The 19,502-nt window shown below is 39.5% G+C and overlaps 1 protein-coding gene across 2 annotated transcripts in view; it reads left to right on the forward strand.

Moving 5' to 3' along the window:
* Positions 1 to 3,004: 3,004 nt before the first annotated feature.
* Positions 3,005 to 19,502, forward strand: part of myo1ea (myosin IEa) — a 49,167-nt gene continuing 32,669 nt past the window's right edge. For both annotated transcript variants that reach the window (XM_069657846.1, XM_069657847.1), the window contains exons 1-3: positions 3,005 to 3,276; positions 17,774 to 17,917; positions 18,940 to 19,029. In XM_069657846.1, the coding sequence (XP_069513947.1) occupies positions 3,274 to 3,276; positions 17,774 to 17,917; positions 18,940 to 19,029 (237 nt within the window). In that variant the 5' untranslated portion in view covers positions 3,005 to 3,273. The remainder of the gene's footprint in view (positions 3,277 to 17,773; positions 17,918 to 18,939; positions 19,030 to 19,502) is intronic.

Raw genomic sequence — 19,502 nt, forward strand, 5'->3', positions numbered from 1 at the left:
AAAGTACACCACCCATGGACTACAACTCCCATGAGGCATCAACATTGCTAGAGGCTTGTGGGTGTGTCTTTTTTTATAGTAACTTTATTTCACTAAATATACAAACTGATGGATTCAAACAAAATTTGATTCATAACACTTTTATTATACGTTTCATTGAGAGATTATCCATATAAAACCTTATTTGATATGACTCAAAGATAATATTAAGGAGGTTAAGTCAAAGGTGTACAATAATAAGTAGTGTAACTGCAAATAAAAGACTCGGCTCAAAGAAAAGTGAATATAATATGTATAATGAATACTGTGAGAACGTACTGTGAGAATTTATTTAACAACTTATTTCTAATAACTTCATTGTTGCCTCTAATTTTAGATTTGAGCCAATTTTTCCCCAAACCCAAACCACCTTAAACACATTTCAAAACAAGGTGCCAAACGAAATGACCCAGGATTTTTTTTTTTTTGCTAATGTTCAAGATCTTCAAGATCAGCAACTCATTCAAAACGTCATGTTTCAGTTTGTATTTCCAACAGATTTAGCAGAACAGAATTAACTTAGCAGATTCTTTGCACTAGATGGCACTATTGGTTGATTTCTGTGATCTTCTTGCCGAACTGAATGAAATCTTGGCATCCAGGCAATCATAAAACTATGTTTTTGAACAAATTAAAACACTACAACTTAATCAAGGAGTCACCAGTTTAATTGTTTAAATTTAGGGAGATCTGAGGAGTGATCTATAAGGTACTGTGTTCGCTTTGGCACCATCCTAGAACAAGAATCATTACTCTGAAACAATACAGCAACCACACAATAAAGGTTCAAGCCAAGAGTTAAGTGTTACACGGGCTTGCTGTTTTAATTTCCCACAGGAAGGTCGGTTTCAGCCACTTACTATCCTGTATATTTCTCTTTCCCCTTTGTGTTGTTGTTTTTATCATGACAGCAATGTAGCACTCTTAAAGGGTTTACACTAAAGTAAGTGTCTGGAGACAAGAAATTAAAACTGTCTTTGGTGACCTGTTTGAGGACAAAGTGGCTGCTATTATTCTGGGGCTTGACGACTTAATTAGTAGCAGGTGTGCAAGCAGGGACCAGTGAAGGGCAGAGAAGGGGGCAAGGAGGACAGATGGGGAATGGACAGGCAGTTCTGAAAGGATATGAGGACATATTGCACAGGCACAACAGACCCACCTGAAACATTATTAGGATCATCAGTGCTGCCTCACTGCATTTTACCACACACTGCCTATGTCCATTCACAAATGTACTGCTCATGTGTACCAACGGAATTTATAATGTTTCATACTCAAAAATCTATGTTTCTTAAGTAAGAGATAACACTGTGTTCTGATGTACTACATACAATGGAAATGTAAAATAAAGACTGTACCCAAAACCATTTACTTCCCATTGGCATTGAGTTATAAAACATTTTACCAAAAAAAATGGCAGATGAAAATAACTAAACATTATCACATAATCATAATCATAATCATACTTTATGCCCAAAAGGAGTGGAGAGAATACCTGCATGTTGGTAATAAACTGTGATTTCTGAAAAGTAAGTAGAAGCCGGCAAAGACTCTGTTGAACATCTGTATAGATTTTTCATAATGCTCTTGCTAAAAGCCCTGCTGTCCTAGATTGTCCACTGGGTGGTGACAAAACACTGTATCAACTGCATCACCAAATCTCTGATCATTAAACCTTATTATTTGTTTTTCATCCATTATAACAGCTCTATTTGTTTGCAGGTGTCACATACCACATCTATTTATTTCTGTGAATAAAAGTAGAAACTATTTCTTTCTTCAAGATGATGAATACTTGGTAGTTAAATGCTATACAAATGAGTCCTCACAGAGTTGTGTTTGTGTTTTAAAGTGTTTTAATATTTAATATCTAAATGTACCTTCAAAATAAGACTTAAATATGTGTGCGCGCACACACACACACACACACACACACACACACACACACACACACACACACACACACACACACACACACACACATTATGTCTCTGCTGCGCACAGAGGCAGCCTGTCAGACAGGTTACACCCAGCCAAGGAGTCGCCTAACCGCCCAACATCATTTGAAGGCGAGCCTCAGTCTGGCTGGAGACTAGTTGTGAGAAGAGGATGCCAGTGCCACCCTTGCATTTCAAAAGAGATCTCCCAAAGGCCTCTGAGTTGCAATCTCATTTGAGAGGGGAGTGGGACAGAATTATAGTACAAAACTTGGGAAGTACCTCTTTTAACAGAGAAATGTATCTATTGAACAAATTATCAATTCAGATATAAGATAAACACAGCTATAAACAAAAAAAAACATGATCAGGATTAGGCTCCATCAAGTGATAATGAGACATTAGCCACTTATATCCCAAATACACTGTGTGTGAAGTTTAAATGAATTATACACAAGCAGTGTTTTAAAAGAATAATGCTTATATTGTTATTTCACAAACTTTGTCAACGTGGATACTGTTCAAATTAAATTATCTTCTTATCTTGACAGAAGCTAAAAGTATTCAACAAATGTAATTAACATACAAAATATAATGGAAAACAAGACAAATGTACATTACCTATCATTTGATAGCTGTTGGTGTAAAAGCTGAATGGTTGCTAGGGAAAAACTAAAGAGAAAAACAAGTAAACAGTGAAAACTGATGAATGAAATAGATTATATTGTTGTTTTACAATTTTACCTACATAAATTTACTTAATTGGCTCGACAAGTTGGTGAAAAGTTGGGTCTCAGGAGGGGACTGATGCTAACATATTTTGTCCACTTGCATTGAGTCTGTTGTTAGGAAGTCCCAAAGGAAGCTGCGCATGCCCAGTTGTTCCACTCCCAGTAACTGATGAATATTTAAGCATGTTCCGCGTTCAGAGCCCTGTGATTGGACCTCCTGGCTCAGTTTCCTGTGTTATGTTTTAGAGCCGAGTTTTGAGGTCTCTGCTCGCTCCGTAAATGACCAAACAGCTCAGCTCGGTGCCTGAACACTGCTGCTCCGCTGCTGTCAGTGTGGGACTCACATCAGTCTGCACAATGGACAGAGGACAACGCTAAAGAGCCGCATCCATGCTCTCAGGACTTTATCGGGAATATCGTCTGTAAACTTGGATATTTTACCTCCTCTGGTTTAAGGTCGAACAAGTAGAGTTTTTAAAACAGTGCGAACTTCACTGAGGTTCGCACAAATACTGGATCTCCGGGAATACGACAAGGAAGACTGAGAGTTGTGTTGAAGGCAGAAGATGGTGAGTGATATTTACACTGTTTAAATATATTATTCCACGAAATACTTAATACAGACAATGTAATACAAACATGTATCTTATTATGCCTTTCTGGTTACAGTAGCTGTTAAAAACACACATTTAATCAATGTATAGGTAGGCTAATAATATTCCATTGAAAAGTCACAAAAATTGAATATATATTAAGAAATGCCCGTTTTTATGTCTTTTCTTTACACTTATTCCATTTACAAAATCTAAAATTACACTTAACTCCAGTTATTGTGATTACACTTGACTGCTTTGATGTTGCCTTGTTGTACATGATGAGAAAAGCTATCTTCTAGGTGATATTTTTTAAATATTTCTTAAGTTATTTCGGCATAATTTTGAGGCAATATTCTGCCCATATTCATCATTAATCCCATAATTAGTTAGTCACCTCAGTCTGCCTCTGACTCCTTCTCCTCCCTCATCCTTTCACGCTCTCTTTGACTTTTGGCTTTTTATGGTAAGTCAATAGAAAGCACTGATCCACAGCTTTTAAATTTGACTTGTCTGTGTGACACCCGGCAGGTATAACATCACTTAAAAAAACATTAGTCAGATGCTTTAGCTTCAACTGCTTCTTAAAAACCGGTTTGTCCTGGAGGAAGACTAGGATTCCAGAGAGAGCATGTGTCAGGTGGAGTGTGTGTGTACTGTATGTGTCCATCTTTTTGTGTGTTTGCATTGCATCCAGACAGGTTTTTCTTGGTTACTGAATGTCATCCTTGCAGCAGACACGCCTCGAGGATAAGTTGTGGAGGACATTATGTGGCCTTGCTGTTGTGTTTTGGCAACAATTCCACCAGCCACAGTCTTTTGTGGCCGTATTCACACTTTTGCTGTTGAGGATAAAAATACAGCTGATGTGATGCTTTATAGCAATTTGGTATTGCCATAGAAGTCTATTTTTGCATTTAAATATAGGAATATAAAGAAAAATCTTTGAAGTTTACATCCTTTAAATGATCATCCTCTTGAATAATCCCACCTCCATCAACAATATGTTTTATGCATTATGTCAACTTCGAACACACACACACACACACACACACACACACACACACACACACACACACACACACACACACACACACAAACAGTGTCCATTTAAAACAGGTAGGACTGAAACCTGTTCCATTCTGGCTCCTACAGTGTTGTAGGGCCTATTGAACCTGTAGGTCGGGTTGCCCACAGACAAACCCAAAGGACAAAGGTTGCATAATATGCAGTCAGCATAACTGAGATTTTATACTTGATCCACGACTGAAACTAATAAAAAAAAATGTGATATACATACAGTATATCTGCAAAATTCCTGCTTTATTTCAGGTTTTATATAGTTGTTATCACTTACACACTCTGTTTACTTTTGTTGTTTTCTTCTTATTGTGAGGTGACTTAAAAGACAGCAGAAAACACTCTCAGGTCATGACAATTATGAATGTTATAGTGGATAAGGATAGCTCTTAACATCCTAAATTGAAAGAAAAGTTAGTTCAAATAACAGGAAACCTAATGTAGGTTTTTGTCTGATTTCCATCCTAACTGTCTGGAGCAGCAGACACCAGCTTTGCTCACTGGTTCCCTCTCTGCCAGATGCTGAATAGCGAGTCGGTATGACAGCAGATGGTTTGCATTAGTTTCTTGTACAGGGAGGTGCGTACTGAGTAACCCCCTCTCCCTTTTGCGCTCCATTTTCAAACTGATGACTGCTGTAGAGATTTGCTCAGGAATTCAAGCCTCCTCTCTCTGAAAACAGGACGAGCACCCCTTCTGTGGACCTGGGGAACTCGTTAGGCCTGTCGCTGTGGTTCAGTACGCTCACACACTTCCTTTACCAGTTCCATACGTCTTTGTTACAAAGCTCCAAATTCAAGTTGTCAACTACCATCAAATTTAGGAGCTTTTCAATTTTTATGACTTGAGTCAAATCTGGCAAATGATACATTAAGGAAGCGAAACATTGGGGTACATTACCTTTATTTGGGAATTAGTTCTATCAAAAATCATAAAGATCTTTTATTATACACTCATGATGAAGAAGCATTTTCATTGTTGGGTTTTGTCACTTACGGTAATAGCATATTGTTTTTAATCATGTGTTATCATTGAGTTGTTCAGTGTTGACATCAAGGCCTCTAGATAGCATTCTTGTAACTGTGAAACATGATGCCATGAATCCTGGAAGTGGTGAGCTGAAGAGCACCAGTGGTTTTCTCTCTCTGTGACTCAGTTTGTTTACTGCGTCCCCTGAGCATTGTGTGTGTAGCTGCACAGCTTGACTCTGTATGTTTGCCTCAGTCTTGTTTTTAAAATGATCGCCAACAAGCAGGCGTGTAGAATCCCATTATTCCAATTATTACAGAGCTGTAATATTTTATGGAGTTATTATGGCATGTAAATGTTGACACACAGCCGAAGTGTGATGACAGTAAGCATGGTGTTTGTATCCATGGAAGGCAATGTTGGTCTGTCAGACCACGTGTGTCCAGACCGAAAAACTCTCATTAATTGCCATTAAATGTATCATTTATATTCATGGTGCACAGAGGGTGAATCCTCATGACTTTGGTGATCCCCTGACCTTTCCACTGATTTCACCATCAAGTTCACATTTGAGGCTTAGTGTGAAATATCTCAACTACTATTGGATGGATTACGATATTTGCTACACATGTTCATTTACAGATTTTTATTTCTCCAGACTTTGGTTCATGACAAGTCTAATAACATACTAACAAACCATATCATGTAAACAGGATAAACATTATAGGCCTACCTGCTTAACATCAGCATGTTAGCATGGCTTTAGTGAGCGTATTAGCATACTGACGTTAGGAGTTTAGCTAGGTTCACCACTGTACCTAACTACACATTAAAGTCTTCATGACTTCATTGTTGTTGTATTAGTTTTTCTCTAACAAATTTTAATTTAAAATGGTCTAGTGATATTTTACCTCAGAATGAATTATAAGCTAATAGCCTCATCTTAAGGTTGGCTAATAACAATTTACTTTCCCAAACCTTGCTTTATGGCTAAATACCCGCAAAACTACTGGCATGCTAACAAACATTAGCATGCTAAAACGCTGAACTAAGATGGTGAACAGGATAAACGTTATACCTCTTTATCATCCGCATGTTAGCATTGTTATTGTGAGTTTACTAGCATGATAACATTAGCATTTAGATCAGTTAACCGTCTTACTACAACCTCAGTGGGTTTATAATGTTTGTATTTAAGTTTTCCTACAACTTGATTGAATTTAAAACAGATGATAGTTAGCTCAGTAAGCACAGCTGTAGCTGTTCAGGGTTTGTGTTTACTCACGATTGAGCAGCTAAAAATGCTTGTCATGCTAGCAGAAGTGAAGTCTGCATTCCAGTAGACTTGTTTAAAAGATGATGAATAACCTTTGACATGTGAGTGTCTGAGCTGAACATTTTCTCTAAAAAGGCTGCAGTGTGTTAAACTTAAATTGTCTGCTAAGCTGTTATTAGCTACTAGCTTCCCACTCAGTGTCTGAACACATACATTCTCTTTTCCTGGAAACAGGTAATTAGGTAATATAGTAAAGGATAAATTAAGTTTGTTATACATACTCTTATCTGTGTCAACATAATCCTGTAAGCAGAGCACAGTAAAATGTCCTTTAATGATTGTTTAGTGTAGTTTGTTCCTGTTATAGCCTCCTATTTGCATGTATGACTTCCTGCATGGCGGACGGGGAAACAATGTCAGACTCTTTCAGCTGTGCTCCGGTTTTATGCTCTGATATCTTCCGATCGTCACATACAAGCCAGTGTTCGGCCTCAGAGTCAGTGATGAACCCTCTTCCTCTGTCTAGTCTTGTGGAAACCTCAATTGTCCTTATTGTCAGTTGCAGTAGGCCTAAGTCTGGCCTGTTGTTTAACTTTACTTCCTCAGAGCCACACTGCCCTGCAGGGAATAGAACTATATTTTTGGCTCAGACCATGTGGGATAAACTCACAGTCATAGACAGCTATCAATGGGAAACAAAACTGAGTCAAGTCTTTTAAAAGGCCTGTCAGCTGTTGTTTAACTCTATAAAAACATGAACAAACTGACTGGAAACAGTCAAAATTAGCTGGTTTGAATTAGATGTCTTTGTTGGCACGCGTCCCGTGGCAGGGCTGAGTCAGTGCATTGCTAACAGTGGACTCATGCAGTGACTGGGGTGTCAGAATATTATCCTCTTAAGGTTATTTACATCCAAAAACAATGGACTGTGTGCCATATACACACACTCAGTATCAGCAACATCATATTATACTATAACGGTATAAGTACTTGCCAATAGAGGTGACATTAAAACTCAGTTTATACTCCTGTTGTAATTAGATTTCAGGTGATCTTTTTCCTCAGATTGTCATGTTTATCAATTGATTGGTTTCATAATGCCATGCAGTATCCGTTAGGTGTCGTCACTGTTCTGTGATGTTATAATGTAATCACTTTTATTCCACATGTGGATTTCTCTTTTTGTTAATCGAATATCACTTGCAGGAAAAAACAAATATTGACTTGGGTTTGGCTGCGTCTGTCAGATCCCTCACACTACCAACAGCAGTGTTTATTTACAGCAGCTAAGTTCACAATAACATTAATACAGCTAAACAAAATTGAAATAATGAATCCTTTTGATACACTTTTTGTCTTTTAAACTTCATCTCTGTATGCACTCTACCCAGGCAATAAATACCATATAATGTGCCCTTAACAGGACTTTTACCAACATTATTTTCCAGTGGTCTGATTGAGCCTGAAAGCAGTCTTGTCAAAGTAGCATCTTTTGCCCTCTTCTTTTAGATACTCAGGATTAACACATCTGAAAGCACACAGCTCTGCTCTTTTGTATTATTTTGTTAAACACTCTTATAATTGCTCTTTAGTTACAGTCTACATCATCAACAAGTGCCGGCTGGCTCTCTGTTCACCACACATTGGGCAGCGGCTTTGTAAATCTCTGTGCTGTCAGTGCATGAATTTAACAGCTGAGTCATTCTTTTAACTACATTATTACTGTGAACACTTTGGTGGAGCTGACGGAGCCAATGTCATTAAACTCCCATTCATTAAATGCACGCACCACACCCCTTTTCCCAATTAACCCTCAGTACAAAACTAATTGTAGATTCTTCAAAGGGATTCATATGCAGTCTAAAGATTTTAGGAGTTTAGGATTAACAATCCGTCATGCATTTGTGTCTTTGCCTGTCATAGTTTAACAAACTAAAACTGCCATGAGAACAAGCGATGTTTACTGGAACCACATTGTGTTGGGAAAATGCATTCTTGCTCTTTGGTGAAAGCTGAGTCCTGACCTGTCTGACCTTAAGCGACCTTTCTCATAGTAACGTCAGGCACCTCTGACCGTTGTAGCCTTTCAGTACTGTACTCAAGACCCAGACTGTTTTGACATACAGAGAAAGAATTCCAATAATTTTGGTGTGTTTTTCAAAGACAGTTTTCTTACTATATCTTGGAGGTGTCTTTCTACTTGATCTGTTTTAAATAAAAATATTTTGTTCTGAATAAACAACCACTTCATCACCTTTTAGCAGACTTCAGCTATTTGCTTCTCTCCTTGCAGCATTTTGATAAAGTAAACTGCTACTGTAGCTTCATAGAGCTGAAACTAGAGGAACCTTCTGCTCTTGGCTCCTGGAGGCTTATCTATGTAACCTAAAGCAAGCTGCCCTTCTGACTGTATCAAAGCCATCTTTGGTAAATTGCTAACATCCAAATTATGAAGATTTCCTTTCTAAATCACAGATTTTTATTGTCTTTTTACCTCATAAGAAGGGAAGGATGCATCACAATAATTCATCAGCTGCAGGAAACAGAAAGCCCTGCCCGGTTTTATTGCATTGTACAAAACATACTGCTGCTTCAGTGTTATGTGTGATTCACCCTGTTAAGCTTTTCCTCCCTCCTCAGTATAGAGCGAAAGAGTAAAATAAATTTGTGTCTAACTATCTAATGTCTAAGGCTTGGCTATGAATGAGTTTCCACTGCTTAGTTTACATGTAACCACTACTGAGGCAGCTTGGTGACATGTGTCTTGTCTCTTTTACAGCTGAATTCCACCCTAAACCACATTGTCTTTGATATAAAGTTTTATTAGCAGCCTTGTTGCTGTTGGTATCCATTTAAGAGACAGATTCATTTGGAGATGTTTAAAACGCAGCAGCTCCATGGTGAAGTGCTGCCGCGGTGAAGCTGAAACTTTGTGTAGTTCTGCCTGAGATGTGTTAGAAGTCGTCCGGTATCTGTTTACACTTGATCATTATGTCCTCTGTCTCTGGGAGGGACAGCGCTCAGCCCTGCCCTGCAGCCACACTATTATAACATCATCACAACCAGTCAGAGCTCATGTTACCAAACCCAAGCAGAAGAATATATTTCTTTTCATTCTTCCCCTGAATGTGCCCTCGAGCAGCTCAGATCCATGACAGAGTCAGAAATCTAGACACGAAAACAGAGAGGCTGCTTGGTCTGCATTATTCATTCTGCTGCCCCATTTACATGCAGTGACCACTGTTAACACTGAAGTTATGATACAAAGTGAACTTGAGGTTTCTGCTCCCTGTTATCTTCTGCTGCACATGCAGGTGTTCATCATTTACAGGAAAAAAACAGTCATAACTCACATTTTCCAAGCATTTCATAGCCCTATGAAGGCATCATTTCCAGCAACTTTGGCACCAAGTCTTTGCTTTCGTAGGAAATGATTGTTAACAGACAATATTTCAGGTCAGAGATGTTTTAACTCACAAAGTCTGATGAGTGTTGGCTAATATGCTGCTCTGCTGTTTGTTATGAAGTAAGTCTGATGAGGCCTGCTGGCATCATGGCTGTGGTTAAGGGTTAAATAAGGGTTAAAGGAGAATGCCATCCATTTTAAGACTCCACATATTATCAATGTGTGGGAATTTTCACCACTTTTCCTTGAGTTCAATTTTGGCAATGTGAACTTGAATATGTGTTTTCAATGTGAAGTAAATCTGAGGCCTCTTATGCGATCAATGGGCCACTGGCTGTGGAACCACAAGGTTGGGTTGTCTGTCAGAATTAGAGTTTATCTTCCAGTTATGCTTTTATAACTATGAACTATAATTCAAAGCTGTTTTTTATGTTAGAAATTACACTTGAATGCTGTGGCTCCATCAGAATATCCCAGTGACCTCACACTGTTTACAGCAAGTATTTAAAATTTGGTGACATATCTCTAGAAAGAAATCTGGTCGTGTCCCTTTTTGGCCACCTCTTGACAGTGATGTCACAGTATGTGATGGCCTGGGACAGATGTGCCTAAATCTACAATTATCAAATACTGTATAAGATATTTTGGGGGATTTCTGCTAAATTCTTCCTGGAATCACAGAATAATCGACTGACACTGCCAAGGATTATAAGTAACACATTAAGATATTTAAAGAGAGAGTCAGATCATCTTCAGAGATGCTTCAAGTTAAATCTTGCTCGATTCTCAACTTTGCTTTGTCTACTTTAACACTTTAAAGAAACAATTGCGTGCCTCTAATAACAATGCCTGTTGTGGGAGACATGGCTAAAGTGATCATTTACATTTTAGTCATAACTGTGTTTGCATACGTAAAATATTTAGTATAACTGGTGGCTCTTTATTCATCAGCAGTTTCAGTTTAGAGAGTCGTGCTGAAACAGTTTTCTGCTCTGTGTAATTCAGTTTGGATTTACTCTTTAATCAAGTTCAAGCCTCATCCGCAGTTTTAACATCAATTTAGAGACGAAGATGCTAGTGTGTGTGTGGGTGTGTGTGAGTGTGTGGGCTCAGTGTGACCTTAATGAGCATCCCATCCCTCAGAAGTTCAGGCTGTCTCACACTGTGGGTCATCGCCCCTCTGACACATATTACACACACACACACACACTCTGCTTCTTCTGTTGACTCTGTCTCCCGTCATTGTTGATCTTGTCCCTCTGCCTTGGAAAGGTCGACTGTCTCCGTCAGCAGTTTTATCTGCATCTGGCCTGATTACACACAGAGAGTGATGCTGGAGGGAGTGCAGACACAAGCAGCTCAGACCAGGTGGAAATGCTGTTTACAGAGTTCTACCTCCTTAAGATCTGTGTAGTTTAGATCATGCCAGATACTTTCATGATTTCAAAAAGGAGGAGGAGGAGGAATGTGTCAAAATCAACCCACACATGTCTGGCGTGAAAGTGTGTTTGAAATATTTACTGACTTCCTGAAGAGTGGACCTTCTTGGTAGCAATTATAGAGTGTCTATAGCACTGACCAATGTTTTTGTATGTTTCAGGCAGTTTACTTTCAATTATATATAGAGAGTCTTTACCTCTAAATGTTAAACACAACATTTCTGGAGCATACTTCCTTTTTTAAGGTTGCTGTTGCTTCATTTTCCCGCAGCAATGAACTTGCAGAGAGTTCAGACTTTCTTCCTTCATTGGTAATCTCTGAAGCAGACATTTAGGTGCCTTTTTTTGTCTTAAAAGATACCATGGTTATGTGATAACAGAGCTGATGCATTCACGGAAGCTCAGAAATCTGATAATTAGAGAGTCAAGTTGAAAAAGTGTTGCATTCACAGGATATTGGATGTTTTAGGATTGTTTGAAAATGAAAGCCAAAGAGACAAACATGAAGTGAACACAGAAATCCTAAAATATTAAAGATCAGGGAACACTTGTCTTTGAGGTGCACTGTGGTAAGATCTATTTCAGGAGCATTGTTTTTATTGCAGGTAAAAGCAGATGATCGATCTGGTGCTTTAGCCGAATGGCAGGGTGACATTTTTGCCCACATTTGGACCAAAGATTAGGTCTTAATGGTAAAAACAAGGAAGTGCATTTCTACTTTTTTCTGTGAGAAACCAAACCAAAAAAGAACACCATAGTAATTTCACTGAGAGTCTGAACTGAGAGTCTCTTTGGACTCATCCACCATGACTGGAAGTTTCCTTAATTTGTGCTTTAATTTGTGACACATGTTTACCTAATTAGATTACTCGAGGCTTTGTCCTCGGCTCTTTTAGTTTCCTTTCCATCACACAGACATTACCGGCTACCGATTACCTTTTCTTTGATCATCAGTTGTTGTTAACTTTTCTAGGAAGGAAGAAAGTTGAAATGAAGTTTGAACTTTAACAATCTAAAATTTGAGATGTTGTCTTATTTGCCTTTTAGATTTTTTCCGTCAACACAACACACTTATACATGCTCGATGTACTACATGTAGTTATACATTTTTGAAAACTGTCTTTAATATCAGTGTTTCTGGAAAATGTTAAGGCAGCATTTACTCTAGAAATTAGGTGGAGTAAGCAGGTACATGGTGGCACAGCCATTCTAGTACATGAGGGCTTACAAGAGATGTGTTGTTCTTAAGCTAGATTTAGCTCTAGAGGCTGAACTCATGACTTTTGATGAAAACCAGCTCGGTTCTTGGTCAGCTTGACACATTTTAATTCAGTCATTCGCTTCCATCAAAGTTGTGGGATTTCTCCAGACTTTTGGTTCAGAGTGATAAACAACTTTCTTATTTTAGTAAAGAGAAGGCCTGGCTTTCATCCAGATTTCCCTCATAGGGCAGAGCAGCAAGACGGCCCTAACACATGGTGGACTGTGTGTCAAATCCTGGTGTGCAAAAGGAGAACGTCCCAGAAGGGAGAAATAAGGGGAAAAGTGCCGCTTATGATCCTGAATCAAACCCAGTCATTTCCTGTACAGCGGGCCAGAGCTGCTAAGCACTCTCCATATATGGGCATGGTATTTGCATGGAGGGAAACCCTGGCCTTATGGATCAGGACTTATTGAAATTCCTTTGTATTCGCTTCTGGGAAAAGGTCTGCTTCCATAGTGTGTTTTCCTGGTTTGATTACCTTTGATTCTCAGACGGGAAACTTACCAGGTCAAAACTGTGTTCACTGATTTCTTCTTCCATAAGTCAAAGCATCAGTGAAAATATCTTAGATTTAGATTAGACTGCTTCAAAAGACATTAGATTATGTTGCATGCTCGGCTCTTAGATACGCTTGTCTGTTGATGTGCTCAGAGGGAAGTCTGTGGTACCATGGTGATGGTGTTGTTATGGCCCCCGTAGAATACACTTATGCCATGTGGAAGTGTTTTTGTGTGTGTGTGTGTGTGTGTGTGTGTTTGTTTGTTTTTCAGTGTCAGGAAATCAATCTATTTTCAGTCATGTGTATGAAATTGCATTTGTTGGAAAGTTACTGCTTTGAAATGCATATGCTGTGGTTCTATACTGACACACATGCTACATCTAAGCAGATGCTTCTGTGTGAGCAAAGACTACCTTCTGCATGCATGTATTGATGGGCTGCTCTTATGATTACTACAAAAAAAAATGTTTTTAGATGTTTTTTTTTTTTTCATGTGCCTTATTATATCGGACAGCTGTAGAGAGACAGGAAGTGAGGGGAGTAGAGTGTGGGGGATGACGTGCTCCAAATGACCAGTGAGTCGAGCCTGTGATCAGTGTGCTCTACCAGCTGAGCTAAACCAGCACCCCCAAGAAAGATTTTTTTGTGATCATTAGTGCTGTAAAGAGCAATTATTTTCATTATCGATTAATTGGCCAAATATTTTACCAGAGGTCAAAGTGACGTCTTCCAATTACTACTTTTGTCCAACTGACAGTTCAACCCAAAAGACTCTCCATTTACTTTTATTCATGAAAGAAAAACAGCAAATCCTCACATTTGAGAAGCTGAAACAAGCAATTTATTAATCATTATTAAAATACTGTAATTGGTCACTTATGAACTTATGGTTGCAACTCTATTCACAATAACATATTTGTGTTGCTGAGTTTTACTGCCTAAACAATTCCCATTGTATACAAGAACATCGTCTGCAAACTTAAGTAACATCACACAGCTAGTGTAAGTTTAAAAAAAGGATTATAGCAGCCACACACTTTAAAGGGTTACACTTGTTTAATCACTGTGTCACACATTAAAAGAAAATATGAGAATAAATGTCTGGGCTGAACCAGTGGAGCAGTTCAAATTAAATGGTAATACAAAAGAAACTTTTTCATGAATGGTTCAAAGCCCAGCACAGAGCAGAAATCTCTGTAGAGGAAGTGACCCTCCACCCAAACACCCTCATACAATCCCTTCAGTAACGACCCTCCACCCCTGGCTGCTGTGGTGCTGCTCAGCAGCCAGCAGCAGCAGCAGCAGCAGCAGCCAGAGGAGTGTGCTTGTTTCAGGCACATCCCAGATGTCTTTGTGTGTAAAAGTGCAGCCCATCTTCCCTCTGCAGCTACTCCCTTAGTCCACTGCTGCAAGTAGGAATATTTTCATAGTCCTCCTGCCTCATTAAAAAGGCCTAAATCAAAACAGATGAAACAACCCTGTGAATATTTTAACCTCCTACGTATAGAGCTTATTACCTCTCCCTTCTTGAATGTGCTCACTGTCATTCCAGACATAGCAGAGAGAGGTTAAATATAGCACGTTCAATTGTTTTCTCTAGGGGTTGGGCCAGAACTTGCTCCAAACTTGTGTTTTTCGAGCCTTTTTTCTCTCTCAAAGTACTACTTTTTTATAAGTAGGGGGCAGCAGAATGATAACTAGCTGTTGCCTGAATAAAAGTATGATTTAAGTCTATGAGTGAAAAACAGACACTGATTATGGAGAAGGTTATGGGCCTTTCTAGCTAGGGATAACACTTCATATTTTTGCCTTAAACTCTCTTAATACTCTTAATATTGCTCAATATTATATGTGAAGTTTTAATATTGTCACTCTGTGTACCCCTATTGTTATTCTACTGCCTCTATTTCTCTCTACTTGGTTTGGGTCAGAAAAAGCAAAATGATGCAGGTGTGTGTTTCTAGCTCCTCATTCTCTGGAGCTGTTTTTGTCCCTGAGAGTGACATCACCACGTCATAGTTGCTAAGGAAGTCAGCATCTCCCCCTGCTGCACCTACAAAGCAATAAAACATGTTAATGGGTGTGATCTGGAGGATTAATCCAGCTATAATTGGCTGCTTCCCTCCCGAGGGAAAATCCGCAATGAATTAGGCAGAAAAGCTGTAAACTTTCTTCCCATGCTACGACCGAGTCTGTAAAGCACTTCTAATTTTGCTGTTATACAGAATAAAGTCACTCTGGAGGATATTAAAAGCTTGCTGGCTCTCCTCCTTGGCAAAGTAATTTAGATTTAATTGCTAAATGCAAAATAACTTTCCACTGCTTTATTCTGTATAGTGTGTTACTTTGTGGTACTTGATATTAACATAGTTTTGCTTGTTTCATCTGCTTAATATCTGTGACGACATTGTGTTATACTGTATTTGCTATAATAATAATGTATAATGTTGAAATTAGCCTCTACAACATTAAAAATCAAAACGTTTAGTATACATTTAAGGCCCCGAAGCTCAATCAAGCTCCATTTGGTAGCTGTTCTTGAGCGTTGTCATGACAACGTTGTCATGAAAAATTACTGTGCGCAGTTTTCGTGAATGTGTTCATGTTTAAATAAAGTTAAATGTTGACCTCAGTATAACAGCTGTTGAAAAGTCACTCACCAAAAGGTCTATTTGGTAGCTGAGTGTTTATGCTAGTCAAATATTCCCAGGACAGAGAGGTAGCTGCAGCTACTTATTGGATCTTGTGGTGAGATTGTTTACCCAACCTGTGTTGGACTGAATGGACTTTGACCCTCGGCTTTTAAACACACAAACATGAAAGGTACTTAAAGCGCTCAGGGAAAGTAGCTGGGAACATCTATATTTAAAAGACAACTGGGGAAACTCCATGTGCTCAAGAAATGTCCTCTAAACAGCCACTTAATGGACTTAACTATTATTATCTTGAACCAGAGTCTACAGCCATGCTAGCACTGAGGCTGCACCAGGCTAACATTAGCATGCTATCACTTTCACAATGAAAATACTAACATGCTAATGCTGATAATCTTTACCATGTTAACTTTAAATGTATTAACTAATAACGAACATTAAAAAAAAGGAGGAGCATATCTGTGTTCTCAGCTCTATATGTTCTATATACGACACAATAAGGAGACCCTTCAAAGTTTATGTTCCCAGCATTGTTTTATCCCTAGGCCAAGTGTGCAGTGTTTGTTTTCCTGAGTCAGTATGTTGCCGTCAACAACCTACAGGTTAAAGCTGCTGCAATACTTGAAACTCATGGCCTCAAATTTGCAGACAACAGAGTTTACTCATTGTTATCTCCACCGTGGCCCGACAGATTTGACCCATTTAAACAGCATTTGAAACACCCACCTCCCTTTGTTCTTTTGCAATTTCAACTCAATTAGTTTGGCCTTACTAATCTCTTAAAATAATAGTTAACATAGCACCCCGGAAAGCACAGGACCCAGGGAACATGAATATGACCCTAGCACAAAGTGCTGATAAGCCTGATGGGAATGATAGTTTTGGTCATTTGCCAAAAAAACAAACAAACTAAAAACTTGTTCTGATGAGTCAGGGGTTCACCAAAGTCAGAAGGATTCATCCTCTTGGAACTACAAATATCTGAACCAAATGTCATGGCATCCATCCCATAATCATTTTATAAAAAGGCCACTAAGCTTATCTTACTTATCTTATAGTTGTTAAAATGTGTCAGTCTGAGGTGGTGGACCAACAAGCTGACAGATTGACAAAGCAATCTGAAGAGCCATGCCACCAATATGTGTAGAAATATACATAAATAATGTGTTCTTAAAAGATTATATCCTCGAAACACTTCCGCTTCATACAGTGCAGCATCACGCTGTTAAATTATGAATGACTATTATTATTCCTTGATGGTATTGTTTAGATTGCCCCTCTGCTCCTTCCTCTTCCCTCTCCTCCTCACTGAAGACGGAGGAAGTCAGGGGTTAACTTGTGCGTTGACTAATGTGCTGGATGGTCTCTGTGGCTTTCAGTGTTTCTCCGTCCAGGAGAAACAGACTCACTCCTCCTCGCAGCACATTGTGACCCTCATCCACGGTAGCCAGACAACACTGACTCATAGCGCCTGGTGGATGACCTCAGCCCTCTTGAGACTCACTCAGCTCAAACAAAAAAACAAGAATGAAGGGAGAAACCAGACTGTTAGGATGTGGATAAAAGTGGGGTCCAAGCATCTTTAACACTTGGATAAATAACACAAAGCACTTCTGGGAATCTGAGCGTGCACTTTTTCACAAAATGTGCACAATATGACTTTTTGCTGCTGTAAGAATAACAATCTTCCCCTTGGATTGCAGTCTGTCTGTTATCTCAACCGTGTGTTTTAACCACAACCTCTGAGTGCGCTGTAAAGCCCACAATTCAGCCCTGTAGCTGAACAACTGTGTCACCTTGATGTCAGACTTTCTATGACCTCACCCCATCTCATTGTGTCTTTCTGACTCAACTAACAATTGTACATTGTGTGTGTTTTGTTGCAGGGGAGCAGGGGGCACTACCGGTACCACTGGCAGAGCCACAATGTCAAACACAGCGGCGTGGACGACATGGTGCTGCTCAGCAAGATCAACGAGGACGCCATCGTGGACAACCTCAAGAAGAGATACATGGATGACTACATCTTTGTATCCTTTTGCTCGCAGTCGCAGTTCACAACCCGGCGAGAAATATCTGAGCCCCGTCCCAGGCCGGCGTTTCCCAGAATAGCTGAATGGTCATTCATAGCGTCACTGAAGCAGTGAGTAATAGCTCAGTGTAGGGAGGTAACGCCTTCACACGGAGGCTGTGCCGTGTGCAGGGGGCAAAGGGCCTCTGTGTGCGTACCTCCACCCAGACCTCAGAGTGCTGCTCTCTCACCAAAGTCACATTTACTCCTAAGTTTTATCTCTCTGTGCTGCGAAAGAACTAGTGCGAGAAACTTCTAGCATGTGTCTTCTTTTATTTTGGCGAGGAAATCAAATGGTGCTCTTAGAAATCTATCATTTTCATACAGTACTTTGCCCAAATGCCAAATTGAGGTTTCCGAAGTGCAGCTGTGGCCACGCACTCACACATGAGCCATTTATGACGTAAAATGAGTTGATGAATGAATGAATAACCTCTTTGAAAAGCAACCCAGAGCGTTCACAAAGCAGCTTATTACATAAACTTGATCCACACTCTTGCAGCGCTCAGGATTATGAAGGTTAGTGCACGCTGGCAGTTTGGGGTTTGAAATCTCTGCGTCAGGCCTTTGATTTGGGTCAATAAATAGCCGTAACTGTGAGGTCTCTCTGCCAAGGCTGTGGGTCACTGTAGGCCACCCACAATAGCAGCTTTATTTGCCCTGAGCAGCGTTTTGGCTACAGGGCATAAAACCTCACTGTGTTACATGGTCGGTCTATTCTCAGTCATTTGTAAGCACTGGATACTTATTTAGGCTCAGGCCCGATCACCAAATACTCCACTGCTGCACTGCTGCACTGAAGACGTCATGGCACCCTTTCTCCTACAGTTTGATAATCTCTTAAACTGTAATGTAGATACTTTGAACTCTCGCTTTAAAAAAAGAGAAAGTTTTACACATTTGCACTTTTACTGTGGTGCGCTGCTGTTTTGCTCATTTGTTTGTCTTCCCTGTAAGATCTTTAATTTATAACCTCATCAGACATATATTGGTCCTGTGCTCATCTCCATCAACCCTTTCAAGCAGATGCCATACTTTGGGGAAAAAGAAGTTGAGATGTATCAGGGCGCGGTAAGTACGATGCTGTCTGATTTTAAAATGAATTTTTGTAGTCTAAAAGATTCCAACCAGGAAACACACATCATGTGTAAAAGCACTGATGCACCTGGACATTTAGATGGAAACAGTCAGAAGGACAAAGGTTTTAAAGTGAATTAGGTTAGTTTCAGTGCAGACTTTCCAGCGGGCTGGCACAGATGTTTCTGTCAGAAACTTGACTCAACCATTGAAAAGGCTTTGGCAGAACCTTCACAGAACAGCCTGTTCGAAGTCTGCCTCCTCTGTTGGCCCGGCCGGCTGAGAGTGGGCTTGTCTCCTTAAGCCAGGAAAACACTGGTAGACTTTTAAACTCCAGACTGACTGTGAAAACACTCAGCACCACACATGCCAAATTCAACAGTTTGACAAATTGTAGTTGTAGATAAGTGCACTGGGTTCAGATTTGCTCGGTGCTATCAGTTGAAATTCCAGGGGAAAGGTCAGAT

This window comes from Semicossyphus pulcher, unplaced genomic scaffold (genome assembly GCF_022749685.1).
Source record: "Semicossyphus pulcher isolate SPU_LCO1_2020_fin unplaced genomic scaffold, fSemPul1.0.p SCAF_1, whole genome shotgun sequence".
Classification (NCBI taxonomy): Eukaryota; Metazoa; Chordata; class Actinopteri; order Labriformes; family Labridae; genus Semicossyphus; species Semicossyphus pulcher.